General features: G+C 33.7%; 2 protein-coding genes across 3 annotated transcripts; one reads left to right on the top strand and one right to left on the bottom strand.

The window, feature by feature from the left end:
- Positions 1 to 2,527: 2,527 nt before the first annotated feature.
- LOC133694071 (probable WRKY transcription factor 13) lies at positions 2,528 to 7,658 on the top strand. 2 transcript variants are annotated; one of them, XM_062115495.1, is made up of 4 exons: positions 2,528 to 2,694; positions 2,820 to 3,253; positions 3,628 to 3,849; positions 7,212 to 7,658. In XM_062115495.1, the coding sequence occupies exons 2-4, from the start codon at positions 2,949 to 2,951 to the stop codon at positions 7,381 to 7,383; spliced, it is 699 nt and encodes a 232-aa protein (XP_061971479.1). In that variant the 5' UTR covers positions 2,528 to 2,694; positions 2,820 to 2,948; the 3' UTR covers positions 7,384 to 7,658. The 2 variants fall into 2 exon arrangements, with proteins under 2 accessions (XP_061971479.1, XP_061971478.1); XM_062115494.1 differs by having other exon boundaries at positions 2,528 to 3,253.
- A 6,916-nt stretch (positions 7,659 to 14,574) lies between these two features.
- Positions 14,575 to 18,677, bottom strand: LOC133694092 (systemin receptor SR160-like). The gene has a single exon (XM_062115524.1). It carries the CDS (start codon positions 18,501 to 18,503, stop codon positions 14,949 to 14,951), a length of 3,555 nt encoding a protein of 1,184 aa, XP_061971508.1. The 5' UTR covers positions 18,504 to 18,677; the 3' UTR covers positions 14,575 to 14,948.
- Positions 18,678 to 22,549: the final 3,872 nt, after the last annotated feature.

The raw sequence follows: 22,549 nt of genomic DNA, 5'->3' as shown, positions 1-22,549 counted from the left end.
ATCTCCAAAATAAGCCCATCAAGAATATTTATTAAGCTTGAGTTTAGTATCCTAAACATGAAGTACAACAGGGAGCCGGGAAGAATGAGTTCGGATGTGGTAGCTCGGACCTAATTCTTTATAGGGCATGAGCCCAGGCAAAAAGCCTGGGCCCATGGACGGTGCACATCCAATATAGGCGCGACATGCCCAGCATTCTTTGTGTTAAGTATGCATCTCAAGGGTATTTTTTATAATTGTCTTTGAATTCATTATGTCTTTAATTTAAGATCAATTTTTTTTTAATAATTCTCTTTGTTGCAAGTATATCATCCAAATTAACGAAGAGATTATTTTTTAATACCAAATTGCTTATTTATTTATTTATTGATATGCTAAGAACACGTGACAAATATCATAATTAACATGTGCCATTTTATGCGTTTGATAATCACAAGACGAGCATGTGTACATTACTTGCATTAATTTGACACTAAAACTTAATATTACCATTCATAGTATTTTTTTTTTTTTTTGCGTGTGTGAAAATGAGGGTAGATTATCTTAAAAGTCCACTTGTTACTTACTTTTTATCATGCTTAAAAGTTTCGTTCCCGGCCCGGCCAATCGCATCCTAAATTTTATTACTTGAGATTGTATATTAATTCCAGCAAAAGGACCTACGCTAGATTTAGCAATAATTTAAAGAAGAATAAGATAGTCTTTTTCCTGTAATAAATTAAATTATTATTTTTTAGATTAGCAAAAGGATTACAGAGGTAGTTATGAATCAACATTTAACCCTTTTTGTTTTGCATGCTACTACTACATATTGATCTACAATTTCATATTGAGTTATAAAAATAATATTTTTTTCAAGTATTTATCTCTTAAACAGCATATTTATTGCAAATTCAGCTATGGAAAATTATTTCTTACACTATTTTCTTTTAATTTTGGTGGACGTTCTTTAATTAGTCTAAGCTTTAACTATATATTTTTAATTAAAACATGGATATAATATATGCCACCCCTCGTCTTATTCTTTTTTTCCTAAACTTTAATCTTCCATTCTAGAATTAAACGAACGATAACAAATCTCTTGTTCATGTGAGCAGAAGTCTCATTTCAATTGAATTATCACCAAATCTCTAGCTTGAATTTGCATGGTTCATAATAAGTTCGTTATTGCAAGTCCCTATGCCTGCCTAGATGATCAGTTTATGTTAGTTATTTCCAGTTAATTGCCTACGAATTTGAACCAACGCATAGAGTCTTAGATCTCCTTATTGACTCATTATTTTCTACTAAATGAAGTTAGTTAATCATTTTATCCAAGTTAAACCACATTGGCCCAAGTACAGTGAGAGCATAATTAGTTTGCAAGTTAAAGAAAGTATAATCTGATGGCCTGCATGCTTTGAGAAACAGAAAGGAAGAGAAATATTATGATAGCAATAGAGTTGCGACCCACAAGAGTTTTTAACGAGGAAAGACATCAGAAAGTAACCAAGGATTATTATGTTTAATCGAAGGGATCATGACACCATAATAGTTTGGTTTGGAATTTGAGAATGGTGGGTAGCTGTGGGGTTGCAGGAAGTATACATACATATGTAATTAAAAGGTGATATAGCTTAAAGTAGTGACAAATGAGAAAGCTGGGAGGTTTTTTCTCTCTGCATAAAGTCAAATAGGGCCTCTCTCATCAATCATAATGATATCTTCACCGTCGATATTCAGTGAGAGATTTGCACCCAAGATTCATCATCATTACTCCTCATGATATTTCTTTTTGGGGTACCCAAAAGAAAGAAACCCTAGACAGTAATACTATCATTCATGTATCATCTCCTCTTTTCACTTTCTGAAATTTCTCTGGATTCACATGTAATTCACCTCTTGCACGCATATGTTTCTGTTTCTAATATATAGTGAGTGCAGCGCAATCTGGTGAGAAAAAAAATAAAACTAAACAGCCATTTTTTAAAGAAAATAATGTATAACAGAACCAGCTATCTGTATATCGAAATTAAATTCTTTCCAATTGGATTTGTGGGTAGAAAAATAGATGTGATAAAAGATAAAAAAAAAATAAAAAATAAAAAGATATATTTTATTAAGTGTTTCTCTCGGAGTTTTTTTAGTTATTTTTTTGTACTGTTTACAAGTCTTTTTATAAATATAAAATTCTAAATTATTAAAAAATTAAACTGCTATAAATAAAATCTAATATAAATAAAAATTACATTCTACCGACTAAATCTATCTATCAATTTATTTAATATAACTAGTTATTCAATCTCATCAATCTTCTGAAAATCATTTTACTTTCCACAGTATTTAACCCCTTTGTCGTCTATTGTTGACCTCCATCTTGTAGAGATAACAGGGAAATTCCATTAACTCGTTAGGGACACAAAATTTCTAATGCTTTTGAGGGCAAACAGTAAATGTGTTGCACAAAATCACTTAAAAAGTGAAAACCAACTTCACTTTGTAAAAAGTCTATGCACTTTTTATTGTTAAAATGTTTATCGCAGTCACAGGCTTCTTCCCCTTTTATATTTTCTTCCTGTATCCCATTCCTCGACTATATAAAAAGTTCAAACGAGAGGAGCTAAACAATTTAAAAGGCTCTTTTGCACATACAGAGAGATAGAGGCAAAAGGGAGCTCAAAGGGAAAGTGGCTGGTCATATTTATAGGCACTCAGGTTCTTATCTTTGCAATTCTCTCTTATATTGTTTCTGGGAGTTCTTCGAGAGAGAAGCCCTCTTGTTTTCGCTTGTTTTAATATAGGCTGCCTGCTTGTGATCATTTAGAGATCTTCCTTGCCAGGTTTTTCTCATATAAAAAGAACCAAAGGTACAATTAGTTACTGGTGTTCTATCTTCGATAGAGAGAGAGAGAGAGAGAGAGAGAGAGAGAGAGAGAGAGAGAGAGAGAGAGAGAGAGAGAGAGAGAGAGATGGCAGCTACCTCCCAAGCTACACTAAACCAGCAGCCCTTGTTTGAAGATCAAGAGATGCCTACACAAATGGGCTTCTTTTCTTTTCCTCCACACTTGACCTATCCTCAATCGGCTAGTTGCCACCAGTCTCTCAAAGGCTTCATAATACCTCCTTCACTTGCGGCTGATGCACCTTCTACCACCAATCTTACTGAAACCCTACTACTCTCATCTGTCACTAACAAGCAAAGAGAGGACACTATTGCTTCTGATTTGGGAGGACCCCATCTTCTTTCCTTGCAAAGATCTAGTGCAAATCTCTGGTAAGAAGATCACACTTTCAAGAAGAAAATCATGCAAATCTCCTTTTGAGTGGATTTGTTTTGTTTTTTGGCTTCCCCCTCCTTTAACTGTTAAAGAAGCAAATATATTGTATGAGTATACTCTAGGTTAGGATTATCATTTAACATCCTTGTTTAGTACTTGTATAGATCGCATATTATTTATTATAGAAGTTAAATATTGTTAAAATGACAAGAAGGAGGGATTTTGTTTAAGCCATGCATAGTAATTAGGTAGTCCTTTAATCCATATATAGAACTTTGTTAATTTCACCCAACCAAAGTAGGTATATATATTCATTCAGGCAGTGCTCTTTCCCTAATGAACTAGGGTCTGTGTTTTAAATGGTTTCCAGGGCTTGGGGAGAGGTAAATGAGTGCTTGAACAGCAAAAGAAGTGGTTCTGGAGGAGATCATCTAGGGGTATCAACAATAAAGTTGAAGAAGATAAAAGCAAGGAGGAAGGTGAGGGAGCCCAGGTTTTGTTTCAAGACCTTGAGTGATGTGGATGTGCTGGATGATGGTTACAAATGGAGGAAGTACGGCCAGAAAGTGGTAAAGAACACACAGCATCCCAGGTTTGATATTCAATTTAGAGATCAATTGCTATCATCTAATAAAGTTGATATCACTTTGTATTTTAGCTATTGCTTTAGTTGTATCCCACATACACATGTGTTATGTTCCTCCCCCCCCCCCCCCCCCCCTCTCTCATCATCATTGTGAATAGGCTTTACAGGCTTGGCTAGGAGATGTTTATGGATAAATATTATGTGAGAATATCAATCATATTGATGCATCATTAATTGACCATAAAAACAATTGATGAAAGGGGCCAAAAAGAAGTAATTATTACCTTTTCAGGACAGAAATCTAAAATGAAGTATTAAAAAATGTGCAACAACTGATCAATTATAATGGTGTATGCTTAGGAAAGTAGAAGATCTAACTTGAGCAGAAATTCTTAAAGTTAGAGGATATACCATAATAGACGAATCTTGACTGAACATTCCGATCACGTTGTGTTATTGTTTCAAGCTAAATACCGGAAAGGACTATAGAAAAGGTATGAAGAAATCCGTCTTCAGTTTTACCATATGAAAATGTATGGATCTGAATGGAGAGTTTCAAATGAGAAAGATAGTGATGCATGTAATTAATTAAGACAGTTTACTGAAATACATACATCATCATTCCTTATCACTAGTTTCATATATTGTGTGTATATGTTCATACATTTCCTTAATTATCACTCGTTTCCGACAGTAATATTTAATTTTTGTTCAAACTAGGACATTTATTTAGTTGAGCTCATGCATTCATTCACACAGACGCATGTTGGCATATGCGCATTGATCAGTTCACAGCCTACATGCAGATAGTCAGGCTTCTTTAGGTGAAAAAAACTCTAGTTTATTGCAATCTCTTTGTCCCCTCGTCGGAACTGCTTTATGACAGGGGAAACACTGCAACGGGGAGGTGAGAGAGAGTACAGAAGACAATTTCACACCAACACTTCTAGAAGAGCACGTTTAGCCGTGCATATGTAGTGCTTTTAAGCAGTTGAATCTTGCTTTTCTCTAGTGACCACTTATCAAAATTTCTTACAACGCAGAAGAAAATTCTACGGCAATGATTTCAGTTTTGAATTTTTGAATGCTGCATAATCATGCACGAGCATTTATCTCGTTTGTTTTGAGCAATGGATGTGATTTCTTGTCTTGAGATCACATTGGAATGAAATTATGCCGATGAAGTCAAAAGGCAGTTTTCATTTCCAAAGAAGTTTTTGCTCCATAACAGTGAATGTCCTTAGCACCACTAACTTGGTTTAATGTCTAAAGTTTATTTGTTTTTGTTTTTTAAAAATAATTTAAAAAAGTTTGAATTTTTTATTTTAAATTAATATTTTTTTAGTATTTTTAGATATTTTGATATGCATGATATTAAAAATAATTTAAAAAAATAAAAAAGTATTAATTTAATATATTTCTAAAAAAAACTAAAAAAACAACTATTATCATGATCTAAAAATACATTATTTGATTTATCTTTTAACTACGTGGAATTGATTTCACTTTTCTCGAGTGGCTTGGAGGATAGGAGAGTTTTTAAAAACATAACCTGTTTATTTTCGTTGTTGGAAAGCATCTTTTGTAAAAACTTGAAATTTTTTTAAAAAATAAATTTTTAAATATTTTTAAATTATTTTAATGTACTAATATTAAAAATAAATTTTTAAAAACAAAAAAATTATTTCAACATATAAGTAAAATAATTTTAAAAACAACTATTATCTCAATATTAAACAAACGCTTTTAATATAAATATGTTTTTAAGGTGCATCCTAAAAAACTCTTTTTCATGCTTTTAAGTTTTAATAAGTTTAATTTCATCTTCAAACCAACCTTAATTAAATGTTTTGTTTGTTATAATCTTTAGCTTAAGAAGAAATTTATCTTTCTATTATTGTACATGAGTGATTCTGATTTTGTATGTAATTGTGAAGTAATAATTAAATGTGATCCAACACGGGGTGGCCTAAGAGATTACCCTGTGCTGGCTAGTAGGAATTCATGCTACTTTAGTTTTTGTCTTGCTCTAAACACCTTTTATTCTCACATCTTTATAGATAGAATATTATGGATTGCAAATTGCTTATATATATATATATATATAAAGAAATCAGACCATACATTATAGATGGAATAATTGCCTATTTATCAATTGAGTATATGAATTTTAAATTTTCTCATTTCATTTTACAAAAGTGTTAGATTGTGCTAATCAATTACACTAATGTCAAAAGGTCAATTTTTGATGATGTGCATACGACTTTGACTACTAACTTTAGGTTTGAGGCTTTTTTTATACAGGAATAATTCCTATTAATTATACATTGCATTTAATAAAAAAATATTAAATATACGAGGAAAACAAAAATTAATAAATGGAACTCTTTTCCTTTTGCAAAGTAGAAGGCTTACCTGACAAAAGTAGCATCCAAGATTTTAAATTTGAAAATTTAAGATCAGTACTAGATTAGGGTTGAAATCATGTTCACTCTATTAACAGCATTAATTCTCTTTTTTCACAATATTTTGGATGTTCAAATCCTTTATGCTCACCAGAGCCTTCAATAATGGCTTAGTTTGATCTCATCCTCTCAAGAACGATCAATTCAAGAGGATGTTACGATCTAGAGCATAAACAAACATTTTGGCATACCCAAAACCTTGCCTTCCTAAATGCACTGCTTCAACATAAGAGTTCTGGTGGAAATATTGCTTGATTTTTAGATTGTGTATGCATCTAGCTAGTGTTATTTCTGTTGGTACATTGTCGCATTCCTACTTCTAGAAGCTGTGACTTTTCCCCCCTCTATAACATGCTTAATCCTGCTTATATATCTTGAACTCTCCTCCCTAATCTTAAGTTTTGGGCTGCCATGTGCCATCATTGAATTTTCACCAACTTTCCATGCTCTAAAGTTATATTGATCATTATGATCTTGGTGCGTGTACGTATAGAGCTGCTGGTAATGTGTACATGCATACCCTTAGATTCTTCCATTTTCAAGCAATTTTCTGAACATTTTCTTGATAAAGGAGGTGTATTGTTGTATCATCTCCGTACGTCATTTACCCCAAGGGATACGCCCAATTTGGCAGAAAGTGTCACATGCAAGTGCTATAATTATCTTTTGGAGCATGTCTTTCAAATTCAAACCAAGCACAGACAGTAACTAGTCACATCACTCCCACTTTCTTTCTTAGTCGGGATATGTAGAAAGTGTTGATATTATATGCTAGGAAAATCATGCCTACATGATACCATAAGTGTTGCTCGGGTTAAAGTTTTCTGGGTTGACTTGCACAGTTAAATTTGCTGCTAATTGCATTCAAAGCGGTGAAAAATTTCTTCGGTTTTTTGAACCCAGGAGCTACTATCGTTGTACGCAAGACAATTGTCGCGTAAAGAAACGTGTGGAGAGATTAGCTGAGGATCCGAGGATGGTCATCACAACCTATGAAGGCAGACATGCTCATTCCCCGTCCCATGATCTTGAAGAGTCACAAACTCCATCTCAGTTTAATAACTTCTTCTTTTAGTATGTTAACCAGTCATCTCAATTTAGCCTCTGCAATTGTTTTTGCATGAGCTCTTCTTTGACGGTGTCAATGACATGGAGAAATAAGAGAGAGATGCGGGTGCTGGCCGAGTTTCTTAGGCCCCCTGCATCCTTTATCTAATTAATGAATAAGAACTTAATAGTTGTTTTTTCTCTGTAAATTTGAATTAAAATTGTAGAGCTTTCAGCTTCTTTTGTATTGATTTGGATTTTGGGTACATAAATAACGTAATTCTTCATGAATTGCTAGATTAATTTTCTTAGCCAACATACGCTAACACCATTTTAATGAAGTATAGTCTGGCCACCTTTGCATCTCATCGGACATGATGTCCGACTTCCAAGGAAAAAGATGATTATTGTATACAACAAACATGTAGGGCTGTCCTGTACCATCCATTCATGAATGATTGGGGCTGCATAAATACACAAGGGGGCGAAGCAGGTGTATACAGGAGAGTTGAGATTGATATGATTGGGCTGCCCCAATTACCTATAATTATTAGTTACCTTTTCTGCTTTCTTTAGTAAGAATTTGAGTGCTTTGCTAACACTCATTATCATGCGCAAATTGCAATTGAAACTAACCACTGCTTTCTATAATCGCCGGTTTGGAACGTGAATATGCGTTTGGATTCCTCCTTTTTTACATTGATGATGAGAGAAAATCCTGCTTGCCTCTTGGCATGCATGCTTTCATTGGTTTTTGGTATAACGAAGTTGCGTTTTTGCGTTCCTTTTCCTTTTATCTGGGCCACCTATCTATTTTTCACCTCGGCATTCGGCCTGTAAGGCCAGAGTTGCTTCTGGTCTCTCCAGACCAGTTGTAATTTTAAACAAGACCAAAACACAAAAGGATCATTGTAAACCCGCTTCTTAAGTTCCTGTTCTTCTTCAAGTTTACCTAGAGACCTGGCTGGTCAGTAAGAGGTTTCTTCTCGGCGTTACCATCTAAGGTTTAAATTTCAGGAAAATAAAAAAAACACTATAAAAAACAATTATGAATGTAGAAAATGGATGAGGATATATTAACAGAGAACTAAAAGAGAAGAGGTAAGTTTTACTGTTAAAATAAACAGCGAACCACCTGATTATTTTTTTTTTAACTTTTTTTCCCTTTTAATTTAACCCTTCTGTAGCCTATTTCAATGGCATTAATTAGATATAGATGCAATACATAAGGACTAAAAAGTAAAACATAAAAAAAATACAAGAGTTACTCCAAACTTAATTTCCTTCAATAAAAATAGATGAACAATGCCAATGCGTGCAGATCTAGGCTAGGGAGCTCGCTTATTTTTAAATGCTCAAACATGCAGGGCCACCCAGGCCAGGCCCCGCACCCCTAGGTTAGGTTTATTTTTTGTTGTTCAATTCTTTTCATTCCAATTTTATTCTTTAATTTTTTTTTAATTTTTATTATTATATAATTAAATAAAATACAATTAAAAAAATATTAAATTTAGTGGAGTTCTTAATTTAAATAGCAGGTTTAATAAGTTAAGCTAAAAAGTCAAAGTCTATATAATATATTGTATCAATATTTTTTATAAACAACATATCATTTTTAATTATTATTTTTTAAAATTATTCAATTTATTTTGAATTGATTTTCATAACATATTTTAGTTTTTATGATTGTCTTGTTCTAATTTATTTTGTATAGGATCATCACAATCACATGATCTTCATCACGAGTTTGTTAAAAACATTACCAATTATCCAAGTTAATTTTAGATCCACGATTGGTTTTTTTAATATTTGGGTTTTTATTTTCCTTTAATTTATTTTACTTTTCATCAAAAAAAAAAATTTATCTAATGCATATGGACCGATAACATAGTATTTTACTAAAGCTCGACTAAAGAGAGATTTAATTTCAGTGCACAAAAGATGGCTGAAGATAGTAAAATTGAGTCCTTCTCGGCCCAAAGGCCGACGCATCGTAAATAAGATACGGAGAAAAAAACAAGTCTTTTAATAAGTATTTCTTAAATACACATGTGAAGGTAGGCAATGATCCAATCCTCCACAATCTGACTTAATTCAAGATATGGGCTTGGGCTTAAATATTTTGAACTTGGGCTAGCTTATCTGTTTGTCTTGGATTGTCCGGCAATCTTGAGCTGAAATTTGAACTTGAAATGAATTTCTTCCGATAGATAATTAAAGAAATATGTCAAGTAGATAAGAGCTCTTAAACATAATATACAATGAAAAAAACGAATATTAAATTTATAAGTTACACAAAATCTTAATATTATTAAAAAGATTAATTTCATATACGTAATTAAGTAACATTGCTAGTTTTCCGGCGAGCGCTACGTTGCAAATCTTTAAAAAAAAAAAAAAAAAACACTCTCTCCAACCCTAGCCACAACCTCTTCTCTCCTCTTTCTCTTGCCTGCAAATCCAGTACAGTCAAAACATGCAAATCAATTTCTAATGAAAAAGTTATCGGCACCAAAGATCACTTCGTTCACCATCCGCCATCAAACCTGAGGATGGCTAGTTGAGAAAAAGGCGAACTTCACATCCAAACAGTCCCAAATTAATGGTGTCTCTGTATAACAGGTTTACTCTGACTGCTGTGGACTGAAACACATACGAGGTTCCTTTTGCATTACAGTCTTCGCTTCTAGGCAAACTCCAAGTTAATCCAAGGCCAAAACTAGAAAGGTGTACAAGAGGAGTTGAGATTAAGAATAAAGACTCCATGGACATAATTTCTGGGGTCAAGACTGAGTTTTCTGAAATGTTAAAGCATGGGAGATGCTTTGCATATTCTTGAGCCTGTAGTAGAACTTGATGAGGTTAATTTCCAGGACTGGGTTTTACACTTGATCTCATCCACACCATGAACAACAAATAACCACCACCACAAACACCTACCCTCCACCGAAGAGACTCGATAGCCACGCCAATTGTTAACCCCACAACGCTCTCCCTCCACGCTTCCAGCCTCCCTCCATCACAGTTAAACAACTCCCTTCCTTCTCTCATTGACATCAGCCTTCCATTTCGTTGATTGAAGGGTTGGAATTCAAAAATTAACAAAAAATATGGCGTACTCTTTTTTATTTTTTCAGGGTGTGATTAGGGCTAGAGGAAGACGTGGTTGCTTAAATTCAACCCTTGAAGATATGAAATTAAAATTTATAGATCTATACTAGATTATTATTTGTGCTATGATGTGAGTTGATAAATTTTTTTGACTTAAAAATAATATCCATGTGTTTTGTGTTTTTAGCAGGAAAAAATTAAAACTTTTAAAAGATTGATTTTATATAATTTAGTCAACTTACTAGGTCTGAATACAACTTAAATAATTAATAAAAAAATAATTTAATTATAAAAACATAAAAAATTACTTGAATGAACCGAATAAACTTATAACCAAGGTAATTCTCTCTTTTGTAATCCAAAGGCCTCCACTTCCAGGCCGAACCTCCCTGTCGAGAATGGTTGGAATCAAAGGGGGCTTAGATTTAGTTAGAGATAAATCAAATTAGCCGATTGATGATTTTGCTTAAATTGGACCCCCGCCCACCGTTCATGGGCTGAGAGACAATGACGTGGATTCTGATTAAAGAGACTGCAGGACCCATGCAACGAAGAAAACGGCGATCATGCAATAACAATATCGTTTGGAATGCGGTATTTTTTCAAAATTTATTTATTTATTGTTTTGTTAAAATTTATTTTTTATATATTTTTAAATTGTTTTGATATAATGATCTCGAAAATAATTTTTAAAAAATAAAAATATATTACTTTAAAGTATTTATAAACAAAAAAACACTTTAAATGGTTAAAATCTTAAATAGAGATATATTCAATTCGTATGTTCTTATCCAGAAACTTTTCTCCAATTTGTTCCTAAGTCCTAACATTTATTCATTTTCTTAGACTTAGAATTTTAAAATACATCATCAGAAAGTATGGCAATAGAATTATAAGAATTGACGGCGAACTTGTTGGTTTTATCAATAATAAATTAATGGAAATAAAAAGCATAGGATAAAGGGTAAGTAATCAATTAGATTAGTAGGTGGACCTGAAACTAGAATGACTTGAGACTTGAACTGGCGTAATTAAACACTTAACCTACTATAGCCCAATTAAACTTAATTTAATGGGCTTATTAAAGCCCAACACGAAACCCAACCCTAAAAAAAGCCCTTTATAAACCCAACATCTCATTTCACGGGAATCTAATTTATAGCAATTTTAGCAGGGAAAATCCTTGTAATCCCCATGAGCTTCATAACTTCCAAAGGATCTGAAACCGGGCGGATAGCAGCTTAAAATTGTTGTTTGAAATCAATTCTTTATTATTTAATTATAGTGTTTAATTTAAATTTAATTGATAAATAAATTGAATTTATATGTTTAGAAGAGATAGAATGCTCTCATTGCATTTATTTTATTCTTTCAAATATCTCTAAAAAATATATGCACTAATTACCTACACTGGAATAACATAGGTTCTCTCTACGGTGTCTTATTGTTTGTATAAACAATAAATTATCTTAATACATATATATTTTTAATTTTTTATAATAATTATGTGCCGTAACTCAATTGGTTAACGCGCAAGATAGATCATTTGTTACTTATTTTAGAAGATTATAATACTAATAGTAAATTATTTAAATACTATTTTAATAATTTATTTTCAATTATTATATATCTTATATGAAAATAATAATACTAATAATAAATTGTTTATGAAAATTTTATTCAAATAATTTTATATTCTTAAAATATTTTAAATAGATTTTGAACATTATTTTATCATATTTATGGTTTTTTAACTTTCAATTACTTATAAATTTTGGACATTCTATTTTGATATTTTTTGTTAATTTTATGTGACAGTCATAAAATATTTTTATTTGTAAGAGAAACAACTATGACAATAAAAAAAACGTCTTGTTTACTAAGATAAAGAAACTCTTTCTTGATAAAAAAAAAAAATTAAAATAGCTGTAATTTCATGTTTAATAACAATGTTACAGAATCTATGACCTGGATATTTTATTATTTTTTTTACATTTAAAAGGAAATTAACTGGTCTTTCACGATGTAGTGCAAACTAGTTATATTTGAAAGTGAAAAGGAATAAGAATCTTAGGGTGATGTACCATACGTCCTTTCGTGGCAACATCCACTAATTAATAGCTAATATATATGGTTTGATCTAATGACAGATTAATTAGTATACTAATCAGGTCAAGTGAACTTTATTACAAGTTGAAGTATTAATGGCTTGTGTGTACTAACAAAACAAGACAAGGAGAAAACATTTCCTATACTAAATCAATTAATATAATTAATATCCTAACAGCTAGCAGCTAGCAGCTAGCAGCTAGCTGGATTATCTTAGTTTTTAGTGGCACGTAAAGTTCATGCAAAATCAACTCATCAGATGGCAAGATAAATAAAAAAATGAAAAATAAAAATGAAATGAAAAATAGCATCAAAATTCGATTCTCTATCTTGGGATCCGAGCTTAAGAAATTAATGAGTCATTAAGCAGGTTGACTTGTACATATGATTTTACTGCAGATGCAGATCTAGCTAGAAACATTTCATATTGAACTACAACCATGAAATTATTAATTTGTCCCTCCTTCAAATAATAAATGGCCTTGTTTAAAAGGGTATTAGGATTATTTTGTTTTATATAAATAGTGAAAATATTAAATTGTCTTTAGAGATAAATAAATAAATAAAATTCCATGCATTTAGTCTAGGGTATTATTGATTTTTTTAAAAAAATCTAGATTATAGTTGGATTACTAAAAATCAAAACAATCAAAGCTTTCGGTTAAGAAATATTTATCTCTTTTTACGTTGGTTATTTTGTTATTTTATCTGAGTTGTATATTTCACTTGTTAACTAGATCAATACAAAGTATCATTATCTTTTCATTGTACTTTTTTATTTTTTTCTCGATTTAATTCTTTAACGGTTTGTTGTTTTACATTTAAACTAGAGTTAAGTAAGGTTGCAACAATAATTACATGAAAATTTTTTAAAATCAAATTATCATTTAAACTAGTCAATTAGTTTATTCTTGACCCGTTAGATTGAACAAGTCATAATAACTTTTTATTTATTTATTTATTAATATTTATGATGATCGATTAATTTGATTTGATATACTAGACAAGTTTTTATTTTTTATGTCAAATATTTTATCATCATATATAGATAAAAATAACAATGCTAATGTTATTTTTAATGGAAATCATAACTTGCTGCCAGTCAAAATGTGAGCCTTGAACTTGGAAAATACCCATCACGGGCAACAAACACATACTGCAAGAGTAGTCTTTTTATTATATATATATATATACACACACACACATACATGCTCCAAAAAGAAGTGCACACTTTCCAAGCTATAAAGGAGATTATAATTGCCTGGTACAGAGCACGTGCCATGCACATTATCCATGAAAAAGAGACAAATGTAATTGATTACATTATTTTCCAAGGAAGGCCAAATCGTGAATTTACTTGGTACCAATCAACCTTTACACTCATGGCATCATTGATGCCAAGCTTTATCATGAGTGTACGGTTTATAATTATGGGATCGACATTTTGATCATGGATTTGAACGGTCCTCGTCCAGCCTTGATGATGTGAATTATAACAATAATGGTAGATTTTCCAAATTGTAAGAGAAAGTGTCAATACAAATAGTCTTTTTTTTTATTTTTTTTTTTCAAAATGCAATGATTTCTGGCATTCAAATCTACTACCAATGGTTGGCCCTGCCGCTGCCCTTTTGCTTGGTTTGGTTTTTAACTTCCAAAAAACAAAAACAAAAAAAATTTGAAGAAAATTCTGTAGTAGAAGGCTAAGGGATCATGCTCCACCCCTTAGAATGAACACAGTGGGCACACTTAGGGTATGAATTCTAAGACATGCTGTAAGAAAATTAAGAGAAGATGAGAAAATTGTTTTCTCGTCATTTCATTAGTTCTGGTGCGAGAAAACGTGTTCAAAAATACCCTACGTTACCAGAATAGAGAAAGAAATTATGGGAATGCTGTCATGCAACTGAAATTTAAGAAAAGGAGAAGGAGAACAGATGGAGGAGCATGAAGAAAGGGGCAAGAGATCCAGCCCTCTACTAGGTCACTAATGCCGAGGTCACAGATAACCAGCCCAGCAGGCTCTATATTTCGAGGTTGGTTTGTAACAGAAGATTTAACAAAAAACCAAAGCAGCTTAACAACAGACGAGACTGTATATTTACATATTTTTCACAAGTTAAACAACCTTTTTTATGTATAAAATAACGAAGAGTTTGCTGGGAGGGATACAAGACATGATACATACATCAAATTGTAGAAGCCGATCAAGCAGGCAGGCAGTTTTATGCCATTTCAAGTGTTGAAGAAGAAGGAAAATTTCGTTGGAGCTGAATGAATCATTTCAGTGATCACCACCACCTTCTTTCTGCTTTCCTGTGTTTTGAATTCACTGGAAAATCGACAGGACTTGTTTACCTACTGCTTGCTTAGCTATGGGCCTTCTCTTATGCTCATCTCTACCATTTCATCTGCACTAAAACCCCCATCTTCAGTGGCGATTGTGGATTGTGAGTCAAGGCCTGACCCTGCTTGGATTTCTTTAAACATCGTCATTACTTGAATCATTGTGGGTCTTCTACCTGATCGATCATCTAAACAAGCACAAGCTACCTTTAAATGTTGTAGGAGCTCCATCTCAAGGCTCGGATCCTCTTTTAAAAGCACCGGATCGAAGACATCGCTTATTCTCAATTTGGCATGCTGCTTCACCCACCCAACAAGATTATTGTCACCAAAATCAGATGAATCTGTTGGCCTTTTTCCTGTCAGCAACTCAAGCAAGACTACACCATAACTGTAAACATCCCCTTTGATGGAACACCTAAAGCTCTGGTAGTATTCGGGAGGAACATAACCAGGCGTGCCTGCTAGTGTGCTAACACTCAAATGAGTATCCATTGTACTCATAAGCCTTGCCATTCCGAAATCGGAGACTCTGGCCTCCAAGTTCGCATCAAGCAAGACATTGCTAGATTTCATGTCCCTGTGAATGATCAGTGGGATGCAATTATGGTGAAGAAAAGTTAATCCTTTGGCGGCACCAATGGCAATCTTCCTTCTTGCAGCCCAGTTCAGTTTGATCCCTGTTTTCTTTTGGTTGTGTAGAACGTCTTCTAAACTGCCATATTTCATGTACTCGTACACCAAGAGTCTCTCTTCTCTGACCTTGCAGTAACCAAGGAGTGGAACAAGGTTATCGTGCTTGATTTTGCCAATGGTCTCCATTTCAGCAGTGAATTCTCTATCACCTTGTCCACTGATATGTATCAGTTTCTTGATGGCTACAACGCTTCCATCTTTCAGTTCTGCCTTGTATACGTCACCAAAACCTCCAGAGCCTATGAGGCTGTCATTGTGGAAGCCATTCGTTGCTTCAAGAAGATCCGCATAAGTGAGCTTCCGCAGGGGCTTCGAATCAAATGTGGCGAGACTGATGCTTAATGCTTCACGAGCCGTCAGCTTCCAGGCAGTATTTGTGGTGCCAGAGTGTGAGCGGCTGTCTATATAGATATCAAGGGCTGCCTCTTTCTTTTTCTTCCGCTTCTTCATTTCCAGAGCAACAATAATCAAACCAAAGAAGCAGAAAAGTGAGAACAACAATCCCATTGCCACACTCTCTGCCAGGGATGCCTGTCTCCTATGAGACTTGTGATGCCCAGAACTCGAGCTTGATGCTGAGCCCGACCCACATGGAGGAAGAGGTATCCCACAGAGGCCTGAATTGTTGAGGAAACTGCGATTTAAAAATGTTTGAAACTGGCCCCCTTCAGGAATAATTCCAGTGAGGTGATTGTTGGACATATCAATCTCTGAAAGCAATGAAAGGACAGTCATTGACTGGGGAATCATCCCTTCGAGCCTATTGTTGGAGAGGTCGAGAATGTCAAGACCAGTCAACTTTCCAATCTCTTGTGGAATGTTTCCGGAGAGATTATTATGGCCCAAGTTCAAGATATAGAGGTAAGACATACTCCCAATCGCTGCTGGAATACTGCCAGATAACATATTGTAAGAAAGATCAAGGAAGATCATTGACCCATTATCATTGAATGTGGGTTGGGTGTAATCTCCATATACTCTGGTAAAGTTGCAGGGGTGCCTGCTGGAGATTCTAACCAGGTGTTCCGATCTTATTCCGGCAAATTCAAGCAAATCTCCCTCCCCGTGACACTGTTCACTCTTTTCATTCTTCAGATACACATACCTCTTTCCTCTGATAAAATTCACAGCAATACTGCCAGACTGTTTGAACAGCTCAGGTGGGATTGTTCCGTTCAAAAAATTGGTATTAAGATCCAACCAAATCAAGCTACGACTGTCTCCAAGCTCTGGCGGGATTCTACCATGGAACGAATTGTTGCTCAGTTTGAGAATTGCAAGGCTCCAAAGCTGGCCAATTGATGCTGGAATCTCACCACTTAATCGATTGTTAGACAATGAGATCCAGTTAAGGTTAGTGCAGTTGCTTATACTTGAAGGTATCACTCCTGTCAACTCATTGAAGTCTAGAATCAGAGTCTCCAGTGCTTTTATGTTCATCAACTCAAGTGGGATTTCTCCATGGAGCTGGTTGAACCAAAGGTTCAAATCGCGAAGCTTATTCAGCGTTCCCAAGCTCGAAGGGATACTTCCAGTGAGGCAGTTATAGCTCAAATGGAGTGCTGTAAGTTGAGAGCAGTTGCTGAGGGTGGCAGGAATAGACCCGGTAAACCTATTGTTTTGAAGATACAACTCTTTGAAGTTGTTACTTGGACCTTGACACAAGCCAGCAGGGATTGGCCCAGATAAACTATTAGAACTCAGATCTAAAGACTCCAAACTAGCATGCTGTGATAAAGAATCAGGCAAGCCACCCATAAAAGCATTATATGCCAAATCAAGCCTCTTCAGACTAGTCATTTTCAAGAAAGTATCAAAAGGCAATTCACCAGTGAAGTTGTTGGTAGAAATATCAAAACTTTCCAATGAAGTGCAGGAACCAAAACTATTAGGGACAGAACCAGAGAGATTGTTTGAAGAAAGATCAAGCATAACAAGACCTGGGCAAGCATCCATGAGATGCAGAGGAATCCCCCCCTCAAAATGGTTGCCGCCAAGTGAAAGAGACTGCAAATTCCCAGTTGGAAACACTGGAATTGGACCTGAAAACTTGTTGCTTGAAACATTCAAGAAGTTGAGCTTAACACAGCCACCAATTGCACGACCAAGATCACCATAAAACTTATTGGAAGAGATATCAAGGTGCTCCAAAGCTAAGCAGTCGCCAAATGAAGGAACAGTCACAGAGAAATTGTTTGAAGAGACATCAAGATACTGCAGATTCTTGCAACTTGAAAAATCAACATCTCCACTCACTTTATTTCCCTTCAAAGCCAAGTACTTCAAGTCATTGCAGCCTCCAGATAAAATGAAAGGCACCACGTTTGAGCCTGCAATCTTATTGAAAGAAAGATCAATAAACGTAAAGCTGAGCCCTCTTAGCCCACTTGATTTATCTTTAGGCACTGAAAACTCAATGGAGTTGCCAGAAAGGCCCAAGGATTTCAAGGCTGGACAAGAGCGTAAAGCGGCTATATCAGAGACCGAACCGGAGAGACTATTCTGAGATAGATCTAAGTTGCTCAAAACTGAGCTGCACTTAGATCCAAAAGGGAAAGAAATAGTGCCAGAAATGTTCGCTGATTTCAAAGAAAGGCTCTCTAAGTTTTCAAGAGTCAAAAGGAATGCGGCCACAGGATGGAAATCACAAGTTAAAGACATGTTAGTGAGGTCTATAGAGGAGACTCTGTTAGTGGTTTCTTGGCATTTAACTCCAGTGAAGATACATGGGTTTTGGTTAGGAAGCCAGTTTTGTAGGAGAGATGGGTTAGAGAGAGTTGTCTTGAAGTTGATAAGGTTTTGGGTGTCTTTGTTTGCTGAGGTAAAAAAAGGTGGTAGTGAGAGGAGAATAAGAGAGAGAAGCGAGACAAAGAAGTGGGCTTCCATTGTTCTTGATAGGATTTGAAAGAGAGAGACAGAGAGGAGGAGTCTTTAGCGTTGGAGAGCGGCCATTAGAGAGGTAGAGAGCTTCAAGCTCTGGTTTTCTAGTTTCTTTTTTAGAGAGAGTTTGGATTTATCTGAAGGAAGCTTGGGGGGGAGAGAGAGAGTCAAAAGACTGTAAGAAGGGTATTTATCAAGTGGGGAGTGGACACAGCTGTTGCTCACATGCCATGTGCCTCACTGCCTACTCTCTCTCTCTCTCTCTGGAACCCCATTTCCTTAACCTTGTTTTGTGTCTCTAACCAAACCCCATTTATCCATCTACTTAAATAATCTCTTTGTCTCTCTAATGGCTGTTTAACTTTTTGGTTTCATGAATAATTGTTTAATGAGCCCAAGATTTTTTATATAAAATCAAGAGAGAGAGAGAGAGAGAGAGAGAAGACGAGGTGGTTCTATTTTTCTTCTTTTGGTCGATTAAATTTTATTATGATAGAAATTTAAATATGTTTTTACTCAAATCAATACATTCATAAGAAAAACATTTTATTATAAGAAATTTACTTCTTTATTAAGATATACTGTGTTTTTCATATGTAACTTTGTTAACATGGTGCAGAGTACTTTTCATATAATTTTTATTTTATTTTTAGAATTAAAATCATAAAAAAAACATTTTAAAATGCATTAATTTAAATAAAATATATATTAAAAAAAACAGAATGATGAAAATGGACAGCAACTCGAAGTTCTGCATGAAAAAACTGCTTTTCTCTCCAGCACCATCTCTTTGTCTCTCTAGCTTTTTATTTTATTATATTTCTCTAGTGAACGTGTGATCAACGAAGGAACCATCAATGGCGGGAAGATTCCATCTCCTTAATTTATTATTACAAGCACCCCCTGCTCACGAGGATTCAGAGGTGGAAGTGATTTTGGCATTTATATAGAGAGCTCAGTCTCCTGTTAAGCAAGAACACTCTCCTCTTGTTGCGTTGGGAAAGTTAAAGGGTAAAGTTGAATAGTAGTAATATAGTAAAAGGAAGAAGCAAGGGAGGGAGGGAGCCCCCATGCGAGGTGCGAGCCCCGATGTCTCCAAGCTAGCTACTCCCTCGCCTCTTAATTTGTGCATGCGCTAAGGTTCCTTGTTATTTCTGCATTAATTAGGATATAACAGCTTGATGGCAAAATTATTATCATCATGCTTTATTATGAGCACTCTCTATCTTTAGGGCTCGGGTCCTACCACAATAACATTACTTTGAATGCATCTACATCTCATTACACGTGTGGTTATAAAATTTCCTGCTTTTCCCTACAAAAAAAAGCAAAGGGAAAATCACTTCAATGACCTAAATGAAATCATGGAGTGCGTAGGCATTTATATATACACGCCCATGCATGTAATGTTCTTTTAGGGTTAGAGCCTTAAATGTCAATATTCTTGCGAGCTTGACACAGTAGTGACAAACACCATAAATGGCTGGACCTTTTGATGAAGAACCTGTTCCTGGATTTGATAGTATATTTAGTATTAATTTTGAACTGCCATTGATCCAGCTTTCTATATTCAGAGTTGTGGTTTGCAGCTTTAGCTCCAATATATATATATATATATATGTGTGTGTGTGTGTGTGTGTGTGTGTGTGTGTGTGTGTGTGTGTCGTTTTTCCTATCCCATGAGCATGACTTATTGGTGTACGTAGCTTAGAAAATGCGTACGTAGTAACGCCTTCTGGGGGACTTTACCAAATTAGTGATAACTTGATTATAGAATTTCGAGAAAATTTTTGAAAAGAACTTCCTTTTTCTAGAGAAAAGTATTTTTTTTTTCTTCTTTTAATAACTTTATCTATGTTATCAAAGACATTATTGAGATCCTGTCACCGTGAAGATAACATTGCAGGGTCACATAGGCTAAATTCAAACGTTAAAGGACGATTGTTTTGTATACAATAATTTATAAACATAAAATATTTTATAGATGATTTATAAATCTGGTGTATTTATTAAAAAAATATTTTCAACTGTAAAGTTACAATATTTTACAAATAATAATTAATTAATTCATAATTAATATCATTCCATTATTTCATACATTATCACAACACTATATCACTCCATCAAAGTTACCATCATTGAGATCTTGTTCCCTGGAAAATAACAAATTTAAAATTAAATATATTATCATAAATCACTTCAATTTAGTATAAAATAATTGATACATTATGTATGTTATATAGTTATTTTTATAGCTATAGTATTTTACTTAATAATTATAATTTCATAAAATTAAATTTATTATGAGTCACATTTGTAAAAAATTATCACGTTCTAGAAAGACGTCTAAAAATTTGTATACCAAACGCTTTATAGAGCAAAGGTTATGTATTGAACTGAAAGGGGAAAGAAAACATTGAAAGTTACAAAAAAAAAAAAGGAAAGGAAAAAGAAAATTAAAGAGAGATGGTTTTGCTAGGTATTAATAAGTTACGAAGCCACTAATTTAAGAAGGAAATGTGAATAATGATGGATAAAATCAGAAAAAGGTGTACTGAAAATTGGCAAGATAGTCAAATACAGGGGTGAATAAAAAATTGAAAAAACTGGAAAATAAATAGTTGAAAAAACTAAACTGTGAAAAAAATCAATTGAAAATTTTAAAAAAACCAATCTGTTTGGTTTTGGTTTTATAAACCTGAAACTGAAAAAACCGAACCAAACAAAAAAAAACCTGAAAAAAAACCTAGCCAAACTGGAAAAAAACAGCGTCAAACCAGAAAAAATCGAGCCAAAATAGTTTGAACTGGTTTTTGTCCAAAAAACTGAACCAAACCGAAACCGGTCAATTTGAACCGGTTTCAGTTTTTTTTTTTTTAAATTCAGTTTGGTTGTTTTTTTCTATAAAAATCGAACCAAACCAAAAATAATCACCGCTAATCAAATCTAATATATTTTCACTCTTTTGATCGTATCTTAAATCATAATTAATTGTTTCTGTAATTAGTTAATTCAAATTGCATTGTAAATTAACAAATTCTCATTTTTCTCGTATTTCAGAAAAAAAATATATGATAGGTCCAAGATTCGTTCAGATAACAATTAACAGAGAGATAACTTTTGGCATTAATCCAAAATTGAGAGGCCATTGTGGTGTTGCTATGGCCAACTTTTGACAATTGCTAACATCTAGTTGGTGACTCAACAATTATAATTCCATAAGATTAGATTTATTATTCAATAATTATAACACTAGTTAATTTAAACAAGTAAAATATTATATGGTCTGAATAAAAATTAACATATACTTGATGAAAACGTGAAAAAACTTGAAACAAAAATTGAACTTTTTATAGCTAGACTGCTAGATCGATGTGCTTCAACCTTTGTTTTCAGTATGTTTCTAAAAAACAATCTTACGGGGGAACATGGAACGCTCAAATATCTAAGTTAATAGATGTATAAAGAGGGAAAAAAACGTACAAGAAAAGATAAAATGACAAGATGAAGGTTAAAGAACGCCTATTTGTGTGTTTTGGCCTAGAAATTATGTGGCATGACCTAGCTTCAGCATGGCTTTCAATGTATTGATGATGGCTTTCATAGCCTGGAATGGCATGGCTTGAGTGGCTCTGGCTTTTTGTAGTTGTAGTTGTCTATTAAACTTGTATTATTAGGAATTAATTACTCTCCTTTTTTACTTAGTGACTAAGTCTATTTATACCTCAGATCTTAGAGTCTCTCTTCATAGAAAAGAAGAACATGTCGTTAATATAGAAAATTATTCTTTAAAAAAAGAAATTGTATGTTGTCAATACTTAAATTAAGAAATTACTTGGAGAGTTTTGATGAGAAAGCTGGAAATTGAGACTTAACACGCAATTGCAGTGAAACGAGAAACCTACAATTGAGATTTGACTAAGAAAGATTTGTTGTGAAATCTAAAAGTTGAGATCAATTAGGGAGATTTTATGAGAAATAAAGAAATGGGAAATAAGAACACCAAGGGTAGATGAAATTTTAGATAATTTAGAGAAGAGAACTCAACACAG

The sequence above is a fragment of the Populus nigra genome, chromosome 5, assembly GCF_951802175.1.
Source record: "Populus nigra chromosome 5, ddPopNigr1.1, whole genome shotgun sequence".
NCBI classification, from domain to species: domain Eukaryota; kingdom Viridiplantae; phylum Streptophyta; class Magnoliopsida; order Malpighiales; family Salicaceae; genus Populus; species Populus nigra.
Note: the sequence above shows the minus strand (reverse complement) of the source record. Positions and strands in the feature narration are given on the sequence as shown.